This window comes from Crocodylus porosus, unplaced genomic scaffold (assembly GCF_001723895.1).
Source record: "Crocodylus porosus isolate Cpor-Errol unplaced genomic scaffold, CroPor_comp1, whole genome shotgun sequence".
NCBI classification, from domain to species: domain Eukaryota; kingdom Metazoa; phylum Chordata; order Crocodylia; family Crocodylidae; genus Crocodylus; species Crocodylus porosus.
The window spans coordinates 13,352,439-13,372,908 of record NW_017728920.1 but is presented as its reverse complement, the minus strand read 5'-3'; the positions used below and the strand labels follow the sequence as shown (position 1 = coordinate 13,372,908).

The following is a 20,470-nucleotide window of genomic DNA, read 5'->3' as shown; positions in this document are numbered from 1 at the left end:
TTTTTTTTTTTTTTTTAAGATACCAGGATTTCCCAGTATCTAATTTGGCTTGGCACTGCAAATTTGATGCAGATATACAGTGCCAAGAATCTTTTCATGTGTGTCACATGTTTTGCAGTGCCCCAAAAGTCTGCACAGCACTTCAAAGCACATGCGCACACTCATTTGACCGTATCCTATGAGGTAAAGCTTAGAGTAAACTCTTTATATAAAATAAAAGTGAGGGTGGTGAGAAGGAAATTCCTTAAAGTACTAGCCAAGATGAAGATAACAGATCATAGATCAAACTGACAAAACTTTGAGGCCATACTGTACTCCTCATTATTCCTTGATGCACAGATAACTACTGTAGCGAGAATTATCTCTTATTTTAAAATGACCAGAAAGATGTATAGATAGCTACTGGAAATAGCTACTGGAAATCATACTTTTTCCTTTGGAATGATCTAGACACTGCAATCCATGCTTTTATTACTTCCAGGATGGATTACTGTAACTCACTATATATGCATTACACAACTGTATTATGCAGACTGCAGCCACTGTACAATGCCCAGCCAGCCAGCGTAGTAAGATGTGAATACAGCATGCTAATTCCTTATAGACTGAATTGTCTCCTTTATTTCCAGACTGAGTTCAAAGTCCTAGCCCATCTACAAGACCTTCAGTGAATGGAGTTATAGATATCTCAAACAAATTTTGATTAAACTTTGGAAGATGGAGTTTGAGACACCTATAATACCAATTGTAGGTAACAGGGGGAGAGAGAGAGGGACAAAGTTTGTCTGAGAGGGACACCATTTGTGGAATTATTTGCAAGTAAACAGACTTAAAACAGAGCCAAAGAGTGAGTTCAAAATAAACTGTAAAGTGAGTACATATTTTTTTATTAACTCTACTCCCTGGCTACCTTCATAAAAACACACACTGAAATCACAGCCAACCTTCTCTGGGGGTTACCTGGAACCTAGCTTCACTGCAAGCTCCCTTTCAAATACTATGAAAAAGTCACACCCCAAGATGTCTCTTTTAGGCCTGTGTGAAGTGGCAAGTATTCGCTTCGGATTCCAATTCAGCTGATTTGGAGGACAGTGACTCGGTGATTTGCATCACTGTCCCGATTCAATTCAGGCGAATTGGATCTGAAGACTCGGTGCCACATTGGTAATGGGGAGGGCAGATCAACGCCCCCACAGTGAGGCAGGGCTTGGGGCTTGGGCTGGGGCTGGGGCAGGGACAAGCTGTCTAGCCAGGGTGGGGAGATGCGGGCCTCAGGGAGAGGGGCTCCCACCACTGCTTACTGCTGTGTGCCACTGGTCCAGAAGGGCATGGGAGCAGATGTGTGCCCCTGGATCTGCACTGGGTGGGCTGAGCCAGACTGCACTCTGAACAAGTGGTGGAAGGCACTGGGAGTGGGGGCTATAGCTTCCTGTCACTCGCCCAGCCTCCCTACACCTCCTGGACAAGTTGTGGCTTCACCCCAGCTGGGTAAGCAGTGGCAGGGCTTGGCAGCAGGCACGTGCACCCAGATTGGGGAGGGGCTATGAGGGTAGGGGCTATGGGAAATTTTAGGGTGGCTCCAGCCCCTGTATAGCCTCTGTGCCACCATGCTCTGTGGGACAGGCAGAGCCAGGGCTGTTCTCTGGGCTCTGACTGGGGCTAGCTGCCCAGAGTGCAGCCCTGGCTCCACCTGCCCCGTGAAGCACAGCCTGACAGCAGGTGGCTGGGGCTGGCCTCCCAGAGTGAAGCCTTGGACAGCCCACCCTATGCCAATCTGGTCCCACACCCGCTCCCATGCCCTTCCAGACTGGTGGCACATGGTGGTGAACAGGGGTGGCAGCCCTGTTCCCTGAGCTCCACACCCCCACCACCCTGGCTGGGCAGCTTGTCCCAGCCCCAATCCCTCCTTCACTGTGGTGGCATTGCTCTGCCCTCCTCATGCCGCTTCCCTCCCCCCTCTGCCCACCACAACAGACTTACCAGCTGGAGACAGCTGTGTCCAGTGTGGTGAGGACTGGTGCCTGTTTAGTCTATGGCCAAATCTCTGAAGCAGTGCCAAATTTTTTCCAAGTTGATTCAGAGGCTTCCAATTCAATTCAGACCTTTTAATTGATCTCCTGATCAATTTGGATTCAGAGATTCAGCTGCTGAATTAGGCTAGATCTCCTCTGAATTGAATTGGCTACCGAAGCTTTGCATATCCCTAGTCTCTTTCCTTCATGGCACTTCTGCTGAGAAGCCAGACTCAGCTCAGGAGTCAGGGACGTAATACAAATTAAAAGTGCTCTGGTGAAGGCCAAACTGTAAATAAATTACTACTGTTTTTTCTCCCCCACAGTGCTACTGCTAGGATCCAGAACGACCTAAATAAATTGGAGAAATGGTCTAGAATCAATCAGATGAAATGCAGTAAGGGAACATGTAAAGTCCTGCACTGGGGACTGAATAATGGATGAACGCAAAGGAAAATGATTAGCTAGTACTACAGAAAAGGATTTAGGAGTTACAGTGGCCCACAAGCCTAGTATGATTCAACAGTGTGCTCCTGTTTAAAAAAAAAGAGCCAACAGTATACTGGGTTGAATTAACAGGAGCATCTCTTAAAAAAAAGGGGAAATAGTTCTTCTCCTTTATTCAGCACTGGTGAGGCTTCATCTGAAACACTCTGTCTTGTTTTGGACCTCATACTTCAAGAAAGATGTGGACAGATTGGAACAAATCAGCAGAGAGCAAAAGAACAAGCCACAGATGCTTTTAAAAACAGAGTCCTTGGAGGTATGATTTATGATGAAGAGCTAAAAGAGCTAGGTTAATTTAGTTTGGAGAACAGAAGACTGAGAGGGATTTGATTATACTCTTCAAATACCTGAAGGGTGATTATAAAGGGGATAGAAATTGGCTTTTCTCTGTGAGTGTAGGGGATAGGATTAGGAGCAATGGCCTCTAACTAAAGCAGAGGAAATTTAGGTTGGACATGAAGAACTTTCTGACTATGAAAGTGGTCAAACATTGGAAAGGGCTACCTAGAGTGGTTATAGAAACTGCATCCCTGAAAATTTTCAAGAGCAGGTTAATCCAACACTTGCCTGGGATGGTTTAGTCAGGGATTATCCTACCTTGTGAGGTCTCTTTCAGCCCTATTTTTCACATGTAAGTGATTTATCTAAGAACCCAGGCACATTTCTCATACATCTATTAGTTGCAGCCAACAAACAAAATTTGTCAATTTTTCCCATTTATGGAAGGAGTTTGTGACAGTTCCAGTTCCTGCATAATTTCTCCCCTAAGAAGAAAGGCAGGCCCATTAGTCTTGGAAGCCTGGAACTGCAATTCTTGTCATCTCCTCTGGGCTGAGAGAAGGAAGCTTTCTCCTGCTCTGCATCTAGAGGCTGCAGTCTCGGGCCAATAAACAGAGACAGGAGCCCAATGGCTGTTGGTTCATTTTAGCATATTCATAATGGTCTAATAGTCCATGCAACTTTTCAGTTAACCTGCTTTACTACTGTTTATGGAATAATACCTAAGCCTTTTAATGAAAGGCTCCTGCTTACTTATACCACATTATCTGACAAGGAAAGCCAGCTTACTCTCCCTTCTATTTAAATAAGAATGACATTCTGAGATACAAATGGCGGCTAGCTACTTGGAAGAATTGGGGCACTATTCTCTGTGGTGCTTCTAAATCATAACATACATATTCTCTCTGTGCTAATTAGGTAAGCCTCCAAATTAGAAGAAGCTAAATGTTTCCCATTTAGGTCATTGCTGAAATATCTGCTTTTAAAGCAATAGCTGAGAAAACCATTTTTTCCATTATAGAGCAAATTTTTTCAAAGCAAGAAACTGAGTAAAAATGTCTCTGTCATTAGCAAAAAGCTGACAACTTTAAAGCCTTCTAATTAATCCCAGGTCACACTTGTAAATGGAATGTTTCCAGCTCACTGGATTTTAGCTAGCAAAGTGCTTAAAATAAATAAATAGTCCCCTGCGTAAAATTTCAGAGTTCAGTACCATTTACAGAGTTCTCATTATTGCCTAAAAGATAATCTATGAACAGCTGAACACCTCTTATTAAAAGTTGTTTCTGCTGCTCACATTCAGGGTACTCATTTAACAGAAAAAGGTAAAAACTAAGTTGTAAGGGTTTTTCCACATACCTTTGAGAGAGATTAAAAACTTGCTGAGGATCTCCATTCTCAATGAGATATCTTATTGGGTCACCCTCCCTATCAGTGGCCTTTCAAAATAAAAGAAAAAAGAGAATAATCAAAATGATATAACAGCCACAGATGCTTTTAAAAAGCTGTTTTGTACAATACAATCTATAAAATGTAAAATTAACCATTTGAATCTATCCACTGAAGAATCATTAAGTATGTTTCTAACAGGAACCAGTTCTTACTGCTTCTATTGTATCAGATATGGTTTTATGGGGCTATTTACTGGGGATAGGTGTGCACTAGTACTGCATCTGAATATGTATTTTTAAATGTCTTAGACATGACTTAATACAACACATGAACAAGTACCTTATCAGATAATCAGGGCCATCTCGGGGGGGGGGGGCAAACTGGGATGATCACCTTGGCCCCACACTTTTGGGGGCCCCACAGAGTAGGGTGGAATGGTGGCTCCACGTCCAGCCACTTGCTCCCCCCTGCCCGCTGCTGCCAATGCTACTGCTGCAGCTTCTTCCGGACCGGGGCCCGTGGGATGGCAGCAGGGGTAGGGCCCCACATGGGCTGCTTTGCCCTGGGCGCCGCACCCTGCTCAGGTCAGCTCTGCAGGTAATACTTATGGTCTAGTCAAGTACTTGTGTTTTTACTCTGGCTATTTTTATATTTATTTTACTTAAAGACTAATCCTACCCTTTCTTTAACTATTTTCAGTAAAAGAGTTCTACCAATTCTTTCACCCTTCTTTCCTTTTGGCTTGTTTTATCTAGCAAAATTACAACACTTTTGCTGATATTTTTCCTATGGATCCCCAAAACTGAATCACAATCACTATTCAATAAAAGAAGATAAGAATTACAAAGAGAAGCACTATTAACAGCAGTACAGGTGTGAAGAATTAAATTGAGCCCAGCAGCATTAACTTGTCAACCTGTTTTGAAGTTAAACTTACAGTAATACATTTTCAGAAATAGTGTAGCAGTACAAAAAGTCCATGTTATGCTCTTTGGGCAGGTTATCTGCACAACAGCTCAGTTTTTAAAATATGTTATTTGATTCTCTAGATCAGTGGCTTTCAACCTGTGGTCCATGAATCCACAAAAAAGGGTTCCACAAAAAATGACTATGATCAATCAAAAGTATGTGAATACCCACACTTACAATTCAAAGGGGTCTGCACCTCCATTCAAAACTTTTTAGAGGTCTGTACGTAAACAAAAAAAGATTGAAAACCACTGTTCTAGATAGATAATACCATCCCTGTGACTGTCTCTGCATATAAATCTTCAACATTTGAGTGGTTATTTTAAGAGGAATGATAAAAAACTAGACATGTGAATTATTGGAATTTGCAAGCCAAACTCATCTCAGAAGATAATCACTGAATAACCTCTGCAAACTGCTCAAATACGCTGCTCTTAAAAACTGTTCAAGTAGACTTGAGAGAGTATTGACATAAGTTAGTAATAAGCACATTTTTTTACTGACTAGAATGCATAATACAGATTTTGATGCTGTATAAATTGGAGCTTGACAAGATTTAAGTGTACAAATACTGTAAAAGGCCAGAAGCCCTTAATTCTATTTTCTACATTCCCCTGACATTTTAAAAAGAAACGAGAGTGAAAGCTAGGGAAATAATGTTTTTGATGTACCACTTATTAAAATAAAAAAAAAGTTTTATTTTTGCTAAAAGGTTTGGAAACTAAGATGCATAGGGCACATCCACACATGCAAGGATGTGCGTGTGTACCAGCTGAAATAGAAGCAGTGCAAATTTGAGCCAGGGCTTTTTGCCTGAGTGCAAGTGCCTGGACATGCATTTTGGTGTAAGGCAAATTGTGCCACTAGGAGCAAAATAACCCTGCCTGGCTTGCTCTGCATCTGCACCCAGGGGGAGCTAGAGCCCAGGGCTAGCACTTATGCTGTTGCCAGCAGTATAAAAAGCTGTCCTGTCCTGGCCTCATCAGTACAAAAAGCTGCCCTGGAAAGTAGCTCAGGGCTACTTGCACTCAGATGATTCTGGGAGACAGCCAACTGGTACCTGGGGACACTACCCCTTATACTGGCTGGACTGCTGACACAGCCCTGAGAGTTTCCTGCACCCTCTACCCACTGCAGCAGTCTGGCACTGCCTGGCTGTGACCTGCTGCACACCTGCCAGACCCAGATGGGGACTGCACAGCCAGTAGAGGCATCTGCCCCTCTGGGCCAGCTGCCAGTGGGCTGTGGCTGCACAGTTGCCTTTGTGCAGCACTACAACCATATGTGCCCCTGCCTGGCCATCTGGGCAGCTATCACTCAGATGATGTTCCCATTGTGATGGCCTGCTTTGAACTGTCAAATCATGTGCTCCTGGTGCCAACTGTCCAGGAGATTAGCCACCTCTAGCTGGGTCCAAGATGCCAGTTCTAAGCAGGCTCCTAAGCCTGGGTCCTGCCACTTTCCTTCCTAGCAGGAATTCTGGTGTTCCCCATTTGAAAACTGAAAAACCCTGATAAAAAATATCCCAAAGTCACTCTGTAAAATACCCACAGGGGCCACAGCCCCCAACAGGGGTTACAGCCCCTCCAACAGAGGTCACATGGTCCCCAGAGGGGTTACCACATACCCCATCCCTGCTTGCACCCCCAGCCCCCTGATGCCTGCCTTGCCTTGACCCACCCCCTGCCCACTCCTCCAGCCCCCACAATGGCTGCACCTCCTGGCCCCAACCTGTGCTTGCACCCCCAATTCCCCCTATGGCTGCCCCCAGGCCCCAGCCTCCCAGCACTTGCACAAAAAAAGCCTTGCACTCACTAGCAGTAGCAGGGGCTCTGGGGCTATGTGGAAGAGACCTCTGCACAGCCCTCACTCCCTGATCAGCCCCCCTTGTCTGGCCCTCCCCTGATGCCCACCCCCACCTGGTCCCAGCAGTCCGTGACTCAAAAAAGCCACGTGTTCACCGGCAGTAGCAGCTGCTGTCAGGATCACTGGGACCTCATGGCAACATGGGGAAGTGGGGGCAGTGTGGCCTGGCCTCAGCTGCCTGACACCCACACTGCCACAGCCCCATCATGCAGGTGTAGCCGGGGTTGGCAGGGTGCTGCATGGCTCCTCACACTGTTGGGCAGCTGGGGCTGCTGTGGTTGTCACCCAGCCCTGTGCTGTGCAAGAAGGCTCTGCCCCCAGGCCCCAGTAACTCCGATGGCAGCTGCTACTGCCAGTGAATGTGGGACAGCAATTGGGGGGACTGAGGGGAATAGGCGGGGTTCCCCCCATGGTCCGCCTCTTCTTCCACCCCCCACACTCCTTACTTACCAGCACAAAGCCAGGTCCAGCACTCTGTGGTTGGCACATGGCCTGCCCCGCAGAGGGAAACAGCATGCTTCAGCCCTGGGTTAGCGTCAACCATAGAGGTTCTCTGGCTGGCTACCAGAGCCTCTCTATGGAGGACCAAGCCTCTGGTTGCCTCAGGGCATAGTCCAGGACCGTGCCCTACCCCGCTTTTTTCCCTCATGGTTTTGTTTGACCCCCTGGATATCCAGGGGTCTAATTTTGCCCCTGTGAAAACTTTTTTATTCCCACACGTGCCTCTTGCATCATCACAAATGGCTTTGAGACACTGCAAGATGCATGTCCATACTTGTGGGGATGCACCCATGATGGTAGCAGGCAATGGATGAAAACTTTGGCCTGTGGGCCAAACATTTTCTCAAAATACTCAATAGGCCACAATCTATATTTTATGGGAAATGTTTTGCTCCTACTTCTGCTATAAAAACTGAGCAGAAATTATCCAGTCTCTCCATTTGGTGTGGTAGGATATCCAACAAACTAAGAGATGACACACTTGGTTCCCAAACCTTCTTCCTGACAGAACAATGCATTGTTTTCTGCAGGCTGAAGCATTTTGTCTTCTATCTCCACTTGGAATATAATTGGTAGTGGTCATGAACAGCTAACACAAATACTTATTGTACAAATTATCCCAAATTTGACTAGTAGCCTCCTCCCCACAAGAGTCATTTCATTTTCTTGCCTTGCTTTCAGCCACAAGCTGCTGTCAAGCACTAACAAAGTATCAAATATTGCTTAGGTTGTTCTTGTTATTGTTAACTTCCCTTCTCCACTTTTTGTTATATATCCTTATTGTACTTTATATTATAAGCAAACTCCCAGATTCTCAAAGGTGAAATCAACAGGATTAGGAATATTCAAAAGCTATTATTTGAAAGAAACCACACATACAACTAAGCAGGATCTTTCTCTCTCATAAATTTCCTCTCATTTTAAATATGCACTAAATTCTTTCAGCTCTGTTCAATTCTTAGCCTATTTCTATTTTCCTATCAATTCTCTTGCTACTTCACCACCTTCAGTTTGGCTTTGATCTTCATCCTCTTTCACAGGTCCTTCTTTATTCACCTCCTGCCTGGATCTTGCTAACTTTTTGGAGACTAAGTTGACAGTGCCCAACAGGAGATTCCCTACACTGTACTCTCAAAGCTAAGCCTTTGTAGATCCCAAGTCCTCAATTAATATCACATCTCTCCTCCATCTCCTTACTTCATTCTGACTTCATCCTACTTCTCTTCTCATTCTATTGAAAATGTCTTCTTTTTTCCAAGTGCAGCAATCTTTTTGACATCCTCATTCTCTCTACTCACTGTTTGACAACACTGAATGCCAAGAGGCTATCTTTATTGAGTTGCCTGAATTTCTACTCCTTGTTGGTTTTTCTTGTGTCAAGCTGATGGATATTTCAGCCTTAATCTCTGTTGAAACCATTGTTTTCCTTTCTTCTCTACTATATTTCTCAGAGAACTTTTGGTTCCTGTACGTTCACCCTAAGTCTAAAGTAGTTGAAATACTTCTCATTACTTTTTGAAAAGAAAATGGGAGGGAAAAAATACAAGAATTGTTGTGGAACTCCCATCCCCATATTTTTCAAGTCTATTCTTTTCCATGATCTTGACATCACTTTTCTATTGGCTTTTAAAACTTCTTCGCCCGATACCTTAACCCGTAATCCAGAGATGCATCACTGTTGTCACTGTTTTCTTTAAAATGAAAATGATAAAAAAGGAAAATCTCATCTATCCTCCTACTTTCTCCATTACAGCTGACAACACCAGTATCCAGAGGTGACTTCCAGGTGTCAGGGGCACGTGTCTGCAGCAGCACAAATAGTAAAGACACAAATGTGTGCCACTAGTTTGTGCTGCAGCGCACATCCCTGTATGTGTGCTTAATTTTGGGCACTGTCCCACTTCCTGCAAACTAACTTTGCCCAGTTCCTCTCAGCTCTTGCTGTGCTGGAGCAGCCGGGGCACAAATGAAGGTGTAGAGGAGGACCAAGCCTCCATTTGTTCCAGCACATGCTATTGTAGTGTGCACCACATCATTTTTTTCCCCTGGGGCTTTTGGGGGTGTTTCTTGCTACTGAGAAATCCTGGTAGCAGGTTTGCCCACACACTGCAAATTTCCAGTGGGGGGGACACATTTTAACATTCCACATGTGTGGCTTGTGGGGCCACAAAAAGGTCTGTGGCACCTCAAACTGAAGACATGACAAGACTAGCAATTATATTTGCAACCTGAGGGTAATCTCCCATTGTTCTTTTTTCATTCTAGCTTTGCCTCTAGACTTCTAACAAATTTTGCCTTTCAATAATACACATTAAATAACCTCAAATTAGATGTATCAATGGTCACATATTCAAATGTACTTCTATAAAAATAATAGTGGAAAAATAATAGTAAATTAATGATGCATGGTCTTAAATAAGTATACATAGTACATTCATAAATCATTAATAAACATCATAAATTCCAAAAGACTGAAGGCTTAGGACATTTAAAAAACATGTATCTCTAATTTTAAGTAATTTTAGTATATAAAAATGTATTTGTAACACCTGCATATTTCAGAATCAGCTTTATGGGGCAATTTTCCATCTCTGAAGAACTGCATATTGTTTATGTAGTCTACCTCAGTAAAATGGTATGTGCCCTATTTCAGTCTCACAAAATCTCAGGAAAATTAAAGCTTAAATATGCAAATGTTTTAATCAACAATGGCTGGCAGAATAATAAACAGCCTCTAGGCATGAAATAAATTCTGGGACTTATTTACAAAACAACACAGTTGGGATCATTTATTACTGCATTAGTTAACATAATCTTGATTACTGTTATTAAAATACTAGTGTTGGTATAAAAATATTCCCTCGCACACACACGCACATACACACATTCACTGCAGGGTATTGGTATAAAAATATATTGGACCTTTCTCCACCTGTGGATTAAAACAATGGATAGAGAATTAGAAAATCCAATAAACTGTCATTTTACAATATACATACCTACTAGAAACATTTAAGTGCACTGAAATGGGACCATTCAGAAACAGCAACATTTATTATTTTTGAACGTTTGAAAAAGTCAGCACACATTGCTGACTTGGAATGTAAAATATAATGGAATGGAAAGTATAAAAGTTGCATATTTTGACCCCATCTATTTTGCCTCTGCCCTACAAACAAAATAAGTTACAATCCTTCAAATGCCTATGGAAGTGCTTACTTTTACCTCTAGAAACAGTCTCAGTGATATCGATTAAACCATTCCCACACATAAAATTGAGCAGGTATGAAAATACAGTATCAAACTACCCATTAAGATTCCATGAAAAGACAACTTGAATGTATAGGCTAATATGAGGAGTAAATCCTATAAATAAGACATCAAATGTGCTTCAATGAAAAAAGAGAATACAACACTGTGATACCCCCACTCCTGTTCATATAATTCATGAATCATTTCTCTATACCAGCCATTTTCCCTTAGTTTACAAGAAGTAGAAAATGCATGAATGTATCACCTACACCTATCATCTTCAATACATGGCTAACCAGCTCTACAGTGAATTAAGAGGGGAAGGCAAGACCATGACATAGTGAATACTACTGGTCTCCCCAAAATGTTTATTCATGATATATTTTCTTAAGTATAATTTTAAATGGAAAATAAATAAATTGATTTATATATGAACACCTGAATTTAAAAAACAAATTATTTCACAATGCAATCTTTACAAAAGAAAAAAAATTAAATCATTTTGAGAAATATAAAACATCCATCTCAACATTACATTTGCATTCTCAAAGTACTGTTTAAATCATTTAGTATCTTAAGTACTAAAACTAACTATCTGTTCTGCTACCTACAAAGATGACCTATGCCTCAAGGTTGCTTATTCCAGCAGTACAGCAACTGTCAGCTTAATGCTTACTCTCGATTCAGCAGGCCCCTGGCTCCCATTTTTCTTCAGCACTTTCAGAGACAACTAGCTTATAATCACCTATGAGAATTCTCCTGAACAGCATGGCTAGGTAATTCTAAAACTCACTCTGGGCAGTAAGGGTACATGAGAAATTAACTTTAAACCATAGCTAAATGAGTTGTCCTCTCAGTGTGGATGACAGCATCTGCTACCCATAATCATCTTGACTTTTCTTTGGTGTTCTTCACTGGTTCAGTTTACCATTAATCTGAAAACAGATTCAGTTCAAGATCCTCCATGAGTTTTCAAGAAATTTACTGAAAATGGAAAGCACAGAATCTTACCCTCAGCCAGCATAGCCCCATTGACTGCAACTGACTTCAACTGGGCTATGATAACATATACCTACCTAAGGATGTAGTCTACTGTCACTGATTCTTTTCCTCTGACTATCTGTGCTCCAGTCCTGGGAAGCCACAGTATCCCATGTGCATCTCTTTTATGACAAAATTACTATCCAAAGTTGTCCAACAAAATTAACTTGCCTTATTGTTTTACACAGAGCACTCCATTCAGGTTCACAGAGTAGGAAACAAGGCTATGTGGTTCCTCGAACTTAACGTAACAAAATTCCTTTCACAGCTGTGGCTTTAGATTAGCAGTTGCAATACTGACTAGTGCAGATCATTTTCATGGTTTCTGAAAGTCAATTTCAGGACTGCTATCAGAAGTCTTGACAACAAAGGAAGAAAACCTAGCCAGGTTGGTAAAAAGTTTATAGAGCTGCCATTCTAATCTTTCTCGAGGCTTCTAAAAGCAGCGCCAAAACTGAAGCTCCTATTCATTTCATGGCTTATATTGACAGCTGTTTGACATCTGCTTCTTTCACTGTTTTTAGAGACAACTGATATATAGTTAAATGTTGTACAATTACATTAAAAGGTAAAAAGTAGGACTGAAAGTTTCGATGCACTTAAATGCTTTATTATGCAGATATACTAGGTTCATTAAAGTAAACTACATGCATATAAAATTGGGACCAACATGGTGTTATGCAATAAAATAAACTATGTGTTTAATTCATATGTATATCAGTAAAGTACATGGTACTACTGTTACACAATTGCCCAACAGTGGCAATTAGCATAAACTTCATTTTAAGTAGTAAATATGTTTACACTGGGTTCTCAAAGGAGGCAGAGAGTAAGTACCTAAGAACACCATAACATTCATTTGGGAGATGACTGCATAAATCCCTTAGTCTCCTTTTGAAAAAATGCACTTTTGTGCTGCTTTTATAGTAGAGCCTAGCCTAGTTCTACACTTGATCACACTAGTTTAAAAGTTGTGAGCTCAGGTAAAAAATAGATCTGTACTAAATAGAATACAATGATTTAATATGCACGTACATGTGTGTGCATCTGTGCATGTAAAAATCATTGTGTACATACACACAGACAGATCTAGGATTTTGAAAAGGGGAGTGCAGATATTATAGTCACTTTGGTGCATATTATTAATATTATTCAGGTCAAGATCAAAGCAAAAACAAATAAAACTTTATCGGAACTTGCATTATTTTGCTATATGTTAAGTATATAATGACCAGAAGGATAAAAATAAAGGGAACCTGCAGGGAGACTTGATTACACTTATCTCAATTAAGAGTCTGACCGAGGGCTTAGAAACTGAAATAGACTCCAACCATCTACTATACTGCTCATTCAATTTTGTGGTACATCTCCCTCGATTCTTATTAATGTTTATTTCCCACCACTTGCATCAAGATTTAATGTGATCTTGTAATTGTTATATAATGCTCTTGAGATGGTCCAAAATAATTTTTCAAAATTAGAATAATAGTACGCAATTTTAATACTAGAATTGGCAGCACCCACATTCAGGATAATGAAGATATCATTAATGAAATATGGGAACTCCCTCTGTGCAACCTTATGTGATAAACTATGACGAGGGCAATGCCTGTTGAAATTCATTGCAGAAGAGAATTTTAGAATGCTTAATGGATGAACTGGCAAAGGTGTACCTGGGGCATTCACATTTCTTACCATTAAAGGAGCAAGCCCAATTAATTATATATTAATACAACCATGTATGTGGTATTAGTTTAAATTATTTGAATTTTTACCATGTGTGGAAAAATGAACACTTGCCTCCCTTTCTAAAAGTTCTATTAGACTCTTAAAAGGAACCTTCCTCAAAAACTATACAATTAGCTCTCAAGCAAATCCCAGGATGTCATTCTCCCCTTGTACTGAGCCTTGGTGAGGCCACAGCTGGAGTACTGCATCCATTTTTGGGCCCCACAATTAAAGAAGTTTTTGGAGAACCTTGTGAGAGTGCAGAGAAGAGCCCATGCACATGATCAGAGGTCCGGAAACCAGACCTTATGACAAAAGGCTGAGAGCCATGGGGCTCTTTAGCCTGGAAAAGCGCAGGCTGATGGCCACCTATAAGTTTATTAGGAGTGACTACCAGTTTCTGGGGGGAATGCTTGTTCACCAGAGCGCCCCAAGGGATGATGAGGTTGAACAGTTATGAACTACTGCAAGACCCTTTCAGGCTGGGCATAAGGAAGAATTTCTTTACTGTCCAAGCCCCAAAGGTCTGGAATAGCCTGCCATCGAAGGTTGTTCAAGCACCTACATTGAACACTTTCAACAGTAAATTGGATGCTTTTCTTGCTGGGACCTTATGACCCCAGCTGACTTCCTGCCCTTCAGGTGGGGGCGGGACTCGATGATCTTCCAAAGTCCCTTCCAGCCCTAATGTCTATGAAACCTATGAAATCTGTGGAGTTGTCAATACAAAGAAAATTTGGTGGGATAATGAGTTTGAGGAACAAGTACAAGAACTCCAAAAAGCAATTAATAAAACAGTTGTCCAACAGTCGGAAAATGCCCTCAACAAACAAGAGCATCTTTGTTGGAAATAAGCCATGTTGAGGCACAAACCCTGATTTGATGAGGAATGCTCTAAAGATGTTTAAGTAGATGCCTTGGAGAAATACAAGTCTACAAATGTCTGTGCTAGCTTCCAACACATCAAGAAGATTAAAATAGATCTAGATATAAAAAAATGAACAGACAAGAAAAAAAGAATCAATATAATATAAAGCTATGGGGAGAACTAGTAGCCACAGGGAAAAATAATGATAACCAATGTTTTTGGCAAATTATAGCCAGAGGGACAAAAACATTTAGCTTAATGCCCAACGTGTACTAGGGGTGTGTGAAGCAGGCCCTATTTGATTTGGATTTGAATTCAGCCTGAATCAGGGACAGTGATTTGATTTGTTGATTTGGATCACTGTCTCTGATTCAATACAGCTGAATCCAAATCTGAAGATTCCATGCTGAGTCAGAGAATCAGCGATTCAGACATAGACTCAGCCTGAAATTTTTTTTCTACATGCCTCCAGGAACCAGTGCAGCTTGTGAATGCTGCGAAGCTGGGGTGCGTGGGGCATCCCACAAGAATCCACTTCCAGTCCACTTCCAGGTCCACCAGGGAGTGTGCTGTCACCCCGCCCCCTCAAAGCCCAACTTAATGATTGGCTGTGGGGGAACCTAGGTGCCCCCCCCCCCGCAGACCCAGGAGCCACCAGTCACTTAATGATTGGGTGTGGGGGTCCCCCAGGCACACTGTCCAACAGACCAAGAAGTGGACCAGAAATGCTTCTGGTCCACTTCCAGTTCTGCTGCCGAGCATGCTGGGGAGCTCCTTGTGCCCCTGTGGGATACTCCATGTGCCCCAGCATCACAGCATTCACAAGTTGCCTGCTACCTAAAGGTATGTAGAAAAAACACTTAAAGTTGTGACTATGTCCAAATCTCAGAAATCTTGCCGAATCTCTCTCAATCATTCTGAAGGTTCCAATTTCATTCAGAGAGACTAAATGGTCCTCTATTTGATTCAGATTTGGAGATTCAGAGACCGAATCCGGCCAAATCTCTGCCAAATCAAATCAGCAACCGAAACTTCGCACAGCCCTAATGTGTACATCCCTTAAGATGTATGTTAAAAGAAAAAAGTTTAACAACTTACTTGCAGATGATAAAGGAAAATATGGCTTCTTGCTGAAGGACATTTTAAGCTACAGGCAAATCATTATCTCATCTCTGAATCTCAAGTAAAATCATATACATCCTTACTGAGAAAAAGAAAGGCCCTCACAGCCTTGGTTTTCTTACCCCAGAAATCTTTGAGGAGCTTTTTGCCTAGTGGTATCCAATTTTGACCAACATTTGTATTATAATTATTTTAGAAGACATTTATGCAAAACATCGTAATAAAACCAAAACAGTCCCAATTTTTTAAATATGATAAGAGAGATCCTGGAACATATTACCCCATTAGTCTCATGTAAATTCCTGCCAAAATACTTGGGAAACATTTACTTTCTAAATCTTCAGACATGAAATCTGAAAATAATATCTTGGGAGAAGAGCAGGCTGGTTTTAGAAAAGGCTATTCCTGTATGGACCATTGCTTGGTATTGCACTATTTTTCATTTAAATATATAAAAGGAGGAAAAACATTTGTATGTAGCCTTCAGAGATCTCAAGGAAGCATCTGACTCTATAGACAGATTAAAATTATGGAAGAAACTGGAAATAACATAAATGGATAACATTGTCCTACAATTATTCATTACTTACTATTCAAACACAGCAGCTAGGGTGCATCAAGGGATTCACTATGCCCTGGTCCAATAGCTTGCTAACTAAAACAGGGGTATGACAAGGATGTTTGCTTGGTGTACTACTTTTTAATTTATTCTTGAATAATCTAAAACGGAACCAATAGGGGATCAGTTTGAAACACCCAGGATACTGAATGGCTCTATCCTTTTCCTGTTTTATACAGATGACACATCAGTAATGTCATAACCCCAAACAGACCTCCAAAGATTACTAGATATTTTTCAGCAGTATTGCACCTCAGATAGCTCAGAAATCAACACAGCTAAAACCATTGGTTCTTGGGAAGGAAAGGAGGAAAAGAGTTTGGTCCTTACAGCCTAAGAAGCTAGAATACCTTGGAACCTATTATAGCCAAAATCTGAGCTGGAATAAGAACACTGAAAATGTAAACATTACAGGAAAACAAGCCTGAGGTTTATTTTAATTTTTTTTATAAAAGGATGGTCAGAAGAGTGGTGCTGGAAGCACTAAGGGTCTACAGATCCATTTTACTGTAGGGAAAAGAACTTTGAGGTGCTGACTCTGTAATGAAAATTAGATCTATTATGCCTACTAGATAACCAAGATGTGTATTCTAGAAACCTTTCCTTTGATAAACCCTTGTTTGGATGGTTAAATGACATCTATATTCTTCTCTAGGCAAATGGCCTGGGAAATGTACTGAGACTCACAGATCCAACATTTCCCCTATTTTTAAAACAAGATGTCAAGTTAAGAATTGATGCCAGCACACAAATGGATATACTAGCAATGAAACTATAACAAACTCCACCTTTTTTAAGATTGAAAAAACACTACTTTGGCCTAGAAACTTACCTGTCTGTGATGCCAAAATGAAAACCACAAATTAGACCCCATATTCAGATAAAATACGCCCTTGTGGGTAAAATGAGATAGATGAAAAATTGTTATTTGTGTTCCTGTTGCTTTTTTTAAGAAATAAAAGGAAAACAGATCTTTCCATTAATGGAGACATTTTAAACACTATGTTGGCTCATTGGGCAGGACAAGCTTATACACGGGTTCATGGTCACTGATAGTGGGGCCAATATGGTCAAGGCAGTCCATGATACCAACTTTTTTGGCATCCTCCCTGTGGCACAGAACACCTTGGAGGGGGACATGGCTGCTGGTGATGGTGCCAGCACCACCAGCAAGCTAATTTCAAAATGCAGGAAGGCGGCAGGCTACTTACACTGGAGCATCAAGGGGAGCAAGATGCTGTGGGAGAAACAGGTAGAGCTGAGCATCCCACAGCAAAAAATCATGCAGGATGTGGAGACTCAGTGGAACTCTACATACCTGATGCTTGAGAGGTTGGTGGAGCAACAGAAGGCCATCCATGAGACTACCTTGGTCAGGGAGATTGGGAACATCAGCCCCCTTATCAGAGCTGAGTGGGATACCATCTCCCAGATCTTGGTGGTTCTCAAGCTCTTCCCTGAGGCCACCAAGACCCACAGTGCTGGTGATGACCTCCTTAGTCAGATGATCCCTGCAGTGAGGGAACTTCAGAGTTAAATGGAGAGCTTTCAGGGGATCAGTGTTCCTGGCTGGGGCAAGCTGCTGTTACCAGACATACAGGTACTGATGAGGCAGCTGAAGGAGGGCATTAGGAAATGGCTTGATCCCTTGCAGTCCAGTAAGGTCCACGTGCTGGCCGCCATGTGTGACCTGAAGGTGAAGGGCAGTGTATGCAGCAGCCAAAGCCTGAATCCCTGAATCAGTGGATAGAGGTGCTGATGAAGAGAGTCAGGGAGGCAGAATGGCAGAGGTGAGGGGATATGGAAAAGGGGGATCCACTGTCCCATGCTAGCACACCATCTACCAGCCAGTCTCTTCCTCCATCATAGGCACTGCCAATGTGGGCCAAGGGCATGGCTTCCATGGTGGGGTCCAGAGGCACCAGGTCCCACCACTAGGCAGGTAGCGCTCAGGCCTTGGTGGCTGCCTATCTCACTGAGGACGTGGAGCTGCTGCTGTGTGATCTTTGGCCTACTGGGCAAGCCACAGCCAGATGTGGCTGGATCTGGCCACAGTTGCCTGGGAACACCTGTCCTGTCCACTGACCAGTGTTCCAAATGAGAGGGGGCAGCAGGGCAGGCCATACGAGGAGAGGCTAAGGGACCTGAACCTGCTCAGCCTCCACAAGACGAGGCTGAGGGGGGATTTAGTGGCCTGTTACAAACTAGTCAGAGGGGACCAGCAGGCATTGGGGGAGTCCCTGTCCCCCTGAGCACTACCAGGAGTGGCTAGAAATAACAGTCATGAGCTGGCAGAGGGTAGATTCAGGCTAGACATCAGGAGGCGCTACTTCACAGTCAGGGTGGCTAGGATCTGGAACCAACTTCCAAACAAGTGGTGCTGGCTCCTACCCTGGGGGTCTTTAAGACAAGGCTAAATGAACACCTTGCTGGGGTCGTTTGAGCGCAGTACTTTTTCTTGCCAAGGCAGGGGGTCAGATTTGATGATCTGCTCAGGTCCCTTCTGACCCTACAAACTATGAAACTATGAATACAGACAAATGCAAGGTGCTCCACCTCAGGAATAAAAACCCACATCACACTTATAGGCTTGGCAATACTGTGCTTGCTAGAGCCATGACTGAAAGAGACTTGGGGGTCATGATTGACCACAAGATGAATATGCGCCACCAATGCAGTACTGCAGCTGGAAAAGTGAATAAAACTCTGGCTTGCATTAACTGCTACATCTTGAGCAAGACCCAGGATGCCATCCTCCCTCTACACTCGGCCTTGGTGAGGCTGCAGCTGGAGTACAATTTAGGAAGTACATGGAGAAGCTTAAAAAAATCCAGAGTAGAGATCAGATCTCCAGAGCACATGATCAGAGGGCATGAGAACAGGCCTTATAAAGAGAGGCTGTGAGCTATGGGACTCTTCAGTCTGGAAAAGCACAGGTTCAGGGGTGACTTGGCAGCAGCCTATAAGTACGTAAGGGGTGAGCATCAGGATCTGGGGGAACACCTGTTCACCAGAGTACCCTAGGGGATGACAAGGTCCAACGGTCACAAACTTCTGCAAGACTGTTTTAGGCTGGACCTAAGGAAAAACTTCTTTACTGTCTGAGCCCCTAAGGCCTGGAACAAACTCCTCCCACAGGTGGTGCAAGCACCTACTCTGGACACTTTCAAGAAACATTTGGATGTTTATCTTGCTGGGATCCTTTGACCCTAGCTGACTTGATGCTCCTTGGGCAGGGGGCTGGACCCGATGATTTTAAGAGGTCCCTTCCAGGCTAAAGTCTATGAAATCTATCCCACTGCACACCCTCTGGTTCCACCTGTGTGTGTGTGACATATATCAAATACACACACAATCTTGCATATCACATAATAAATTCTGAAACAGATAAGAAATTTGAGGGCCATGTAAAATATGTACATGTGAGAGTTAGATTAGATGTTCCCTGAAGTTCCTTTCAACACTATACGTTTTTTTCAAACTGCACTCTTCATACTAATCCATCACCTCTAATCCCAACTTCTGTGCAGCCCTAATAAAAAATAGCCATTTCACACACACCTACATGCACACACATTTCCTTCTATCCTTCCCCCCTCCCTTCCCAAGTTCCATGCCACTGAGGCAAATAGATTCTTTCACCAGTGACAGTTTCAAAGGACAAACCTGCCATGAGTTCTCAAGAACTGGTATATTAAATTATCAAAGGGGAAGATTCCCAGCCTTCCACTACAATGAAAAAACCCCACAAAAACCCCAAGGCCCCTAAACATGTTCATTCTGGTTATATATATATTAGGGGTGTGAGAAACAGGCTGTATTCAATTCACATTTGGCCTGAATCGGGAACAGTGATTCAATTAATTGATTCAGAACACTGTCCCAATTTGATTAAGCCGAATCCAAATCTGAAGATTCAATGCTGATTTGGATAGTCAGCGCTACGGCCATAGGCACAGCTTTAAATGTTTTTTTCTACATACCTCGAGGTACCAGGCATGGCTCATATAACTGCGACTGTGGGGTCGATGGAGGATCCCACAGAAGGGCGGGGAAGCCACCTGCATGCTTGGTGGTTAAGCCGGAAGTGGACCCGATCCATTTCTGGTCTACTTCCGGGTCTGCTGACAAGCACACAGGGGACCCCCCGCCATGCCCTCCCAGCTCAACGATTGGGGGAGGGAACCTGGGTGTCCCCCCAGACCCAGGAGGCAGCAGTTACCAAGCCAGGGTGGGGGGCAATGTGCTCCTGGGCAGACCCAGAAGTGGACTGAAAGTGCTTATGGTCCACTTCTGGGCCCACTGCTAATGCCC

General features: G+C 42.8%; 1 protein-coding gene across 3 annotated transcripts in view; it reads right to left on the bottom strand.

Moving 5' to 3' along the window:
* Positions 1-20,470, bottom strand: part of PCDH15 (protocadherin related 15) — a 904,082-nt gene that overhangs the window by 350,754 nt on the left and 532,858 nt on the right. For all 3 annotated transcript variants that reach the window (XM_019538590.1, XM_019538589.1, XM_019538591.1), the window contains one exon: positions 4,158-4,237. In XM_019538590.1, the coding sequence (XP_019394135.1) occupies positions 4,158-4,237 (80 nt within the window). The remainder of the gene's footprint in view (positions 1-4,157; positions 4,238-20,470) is intronic.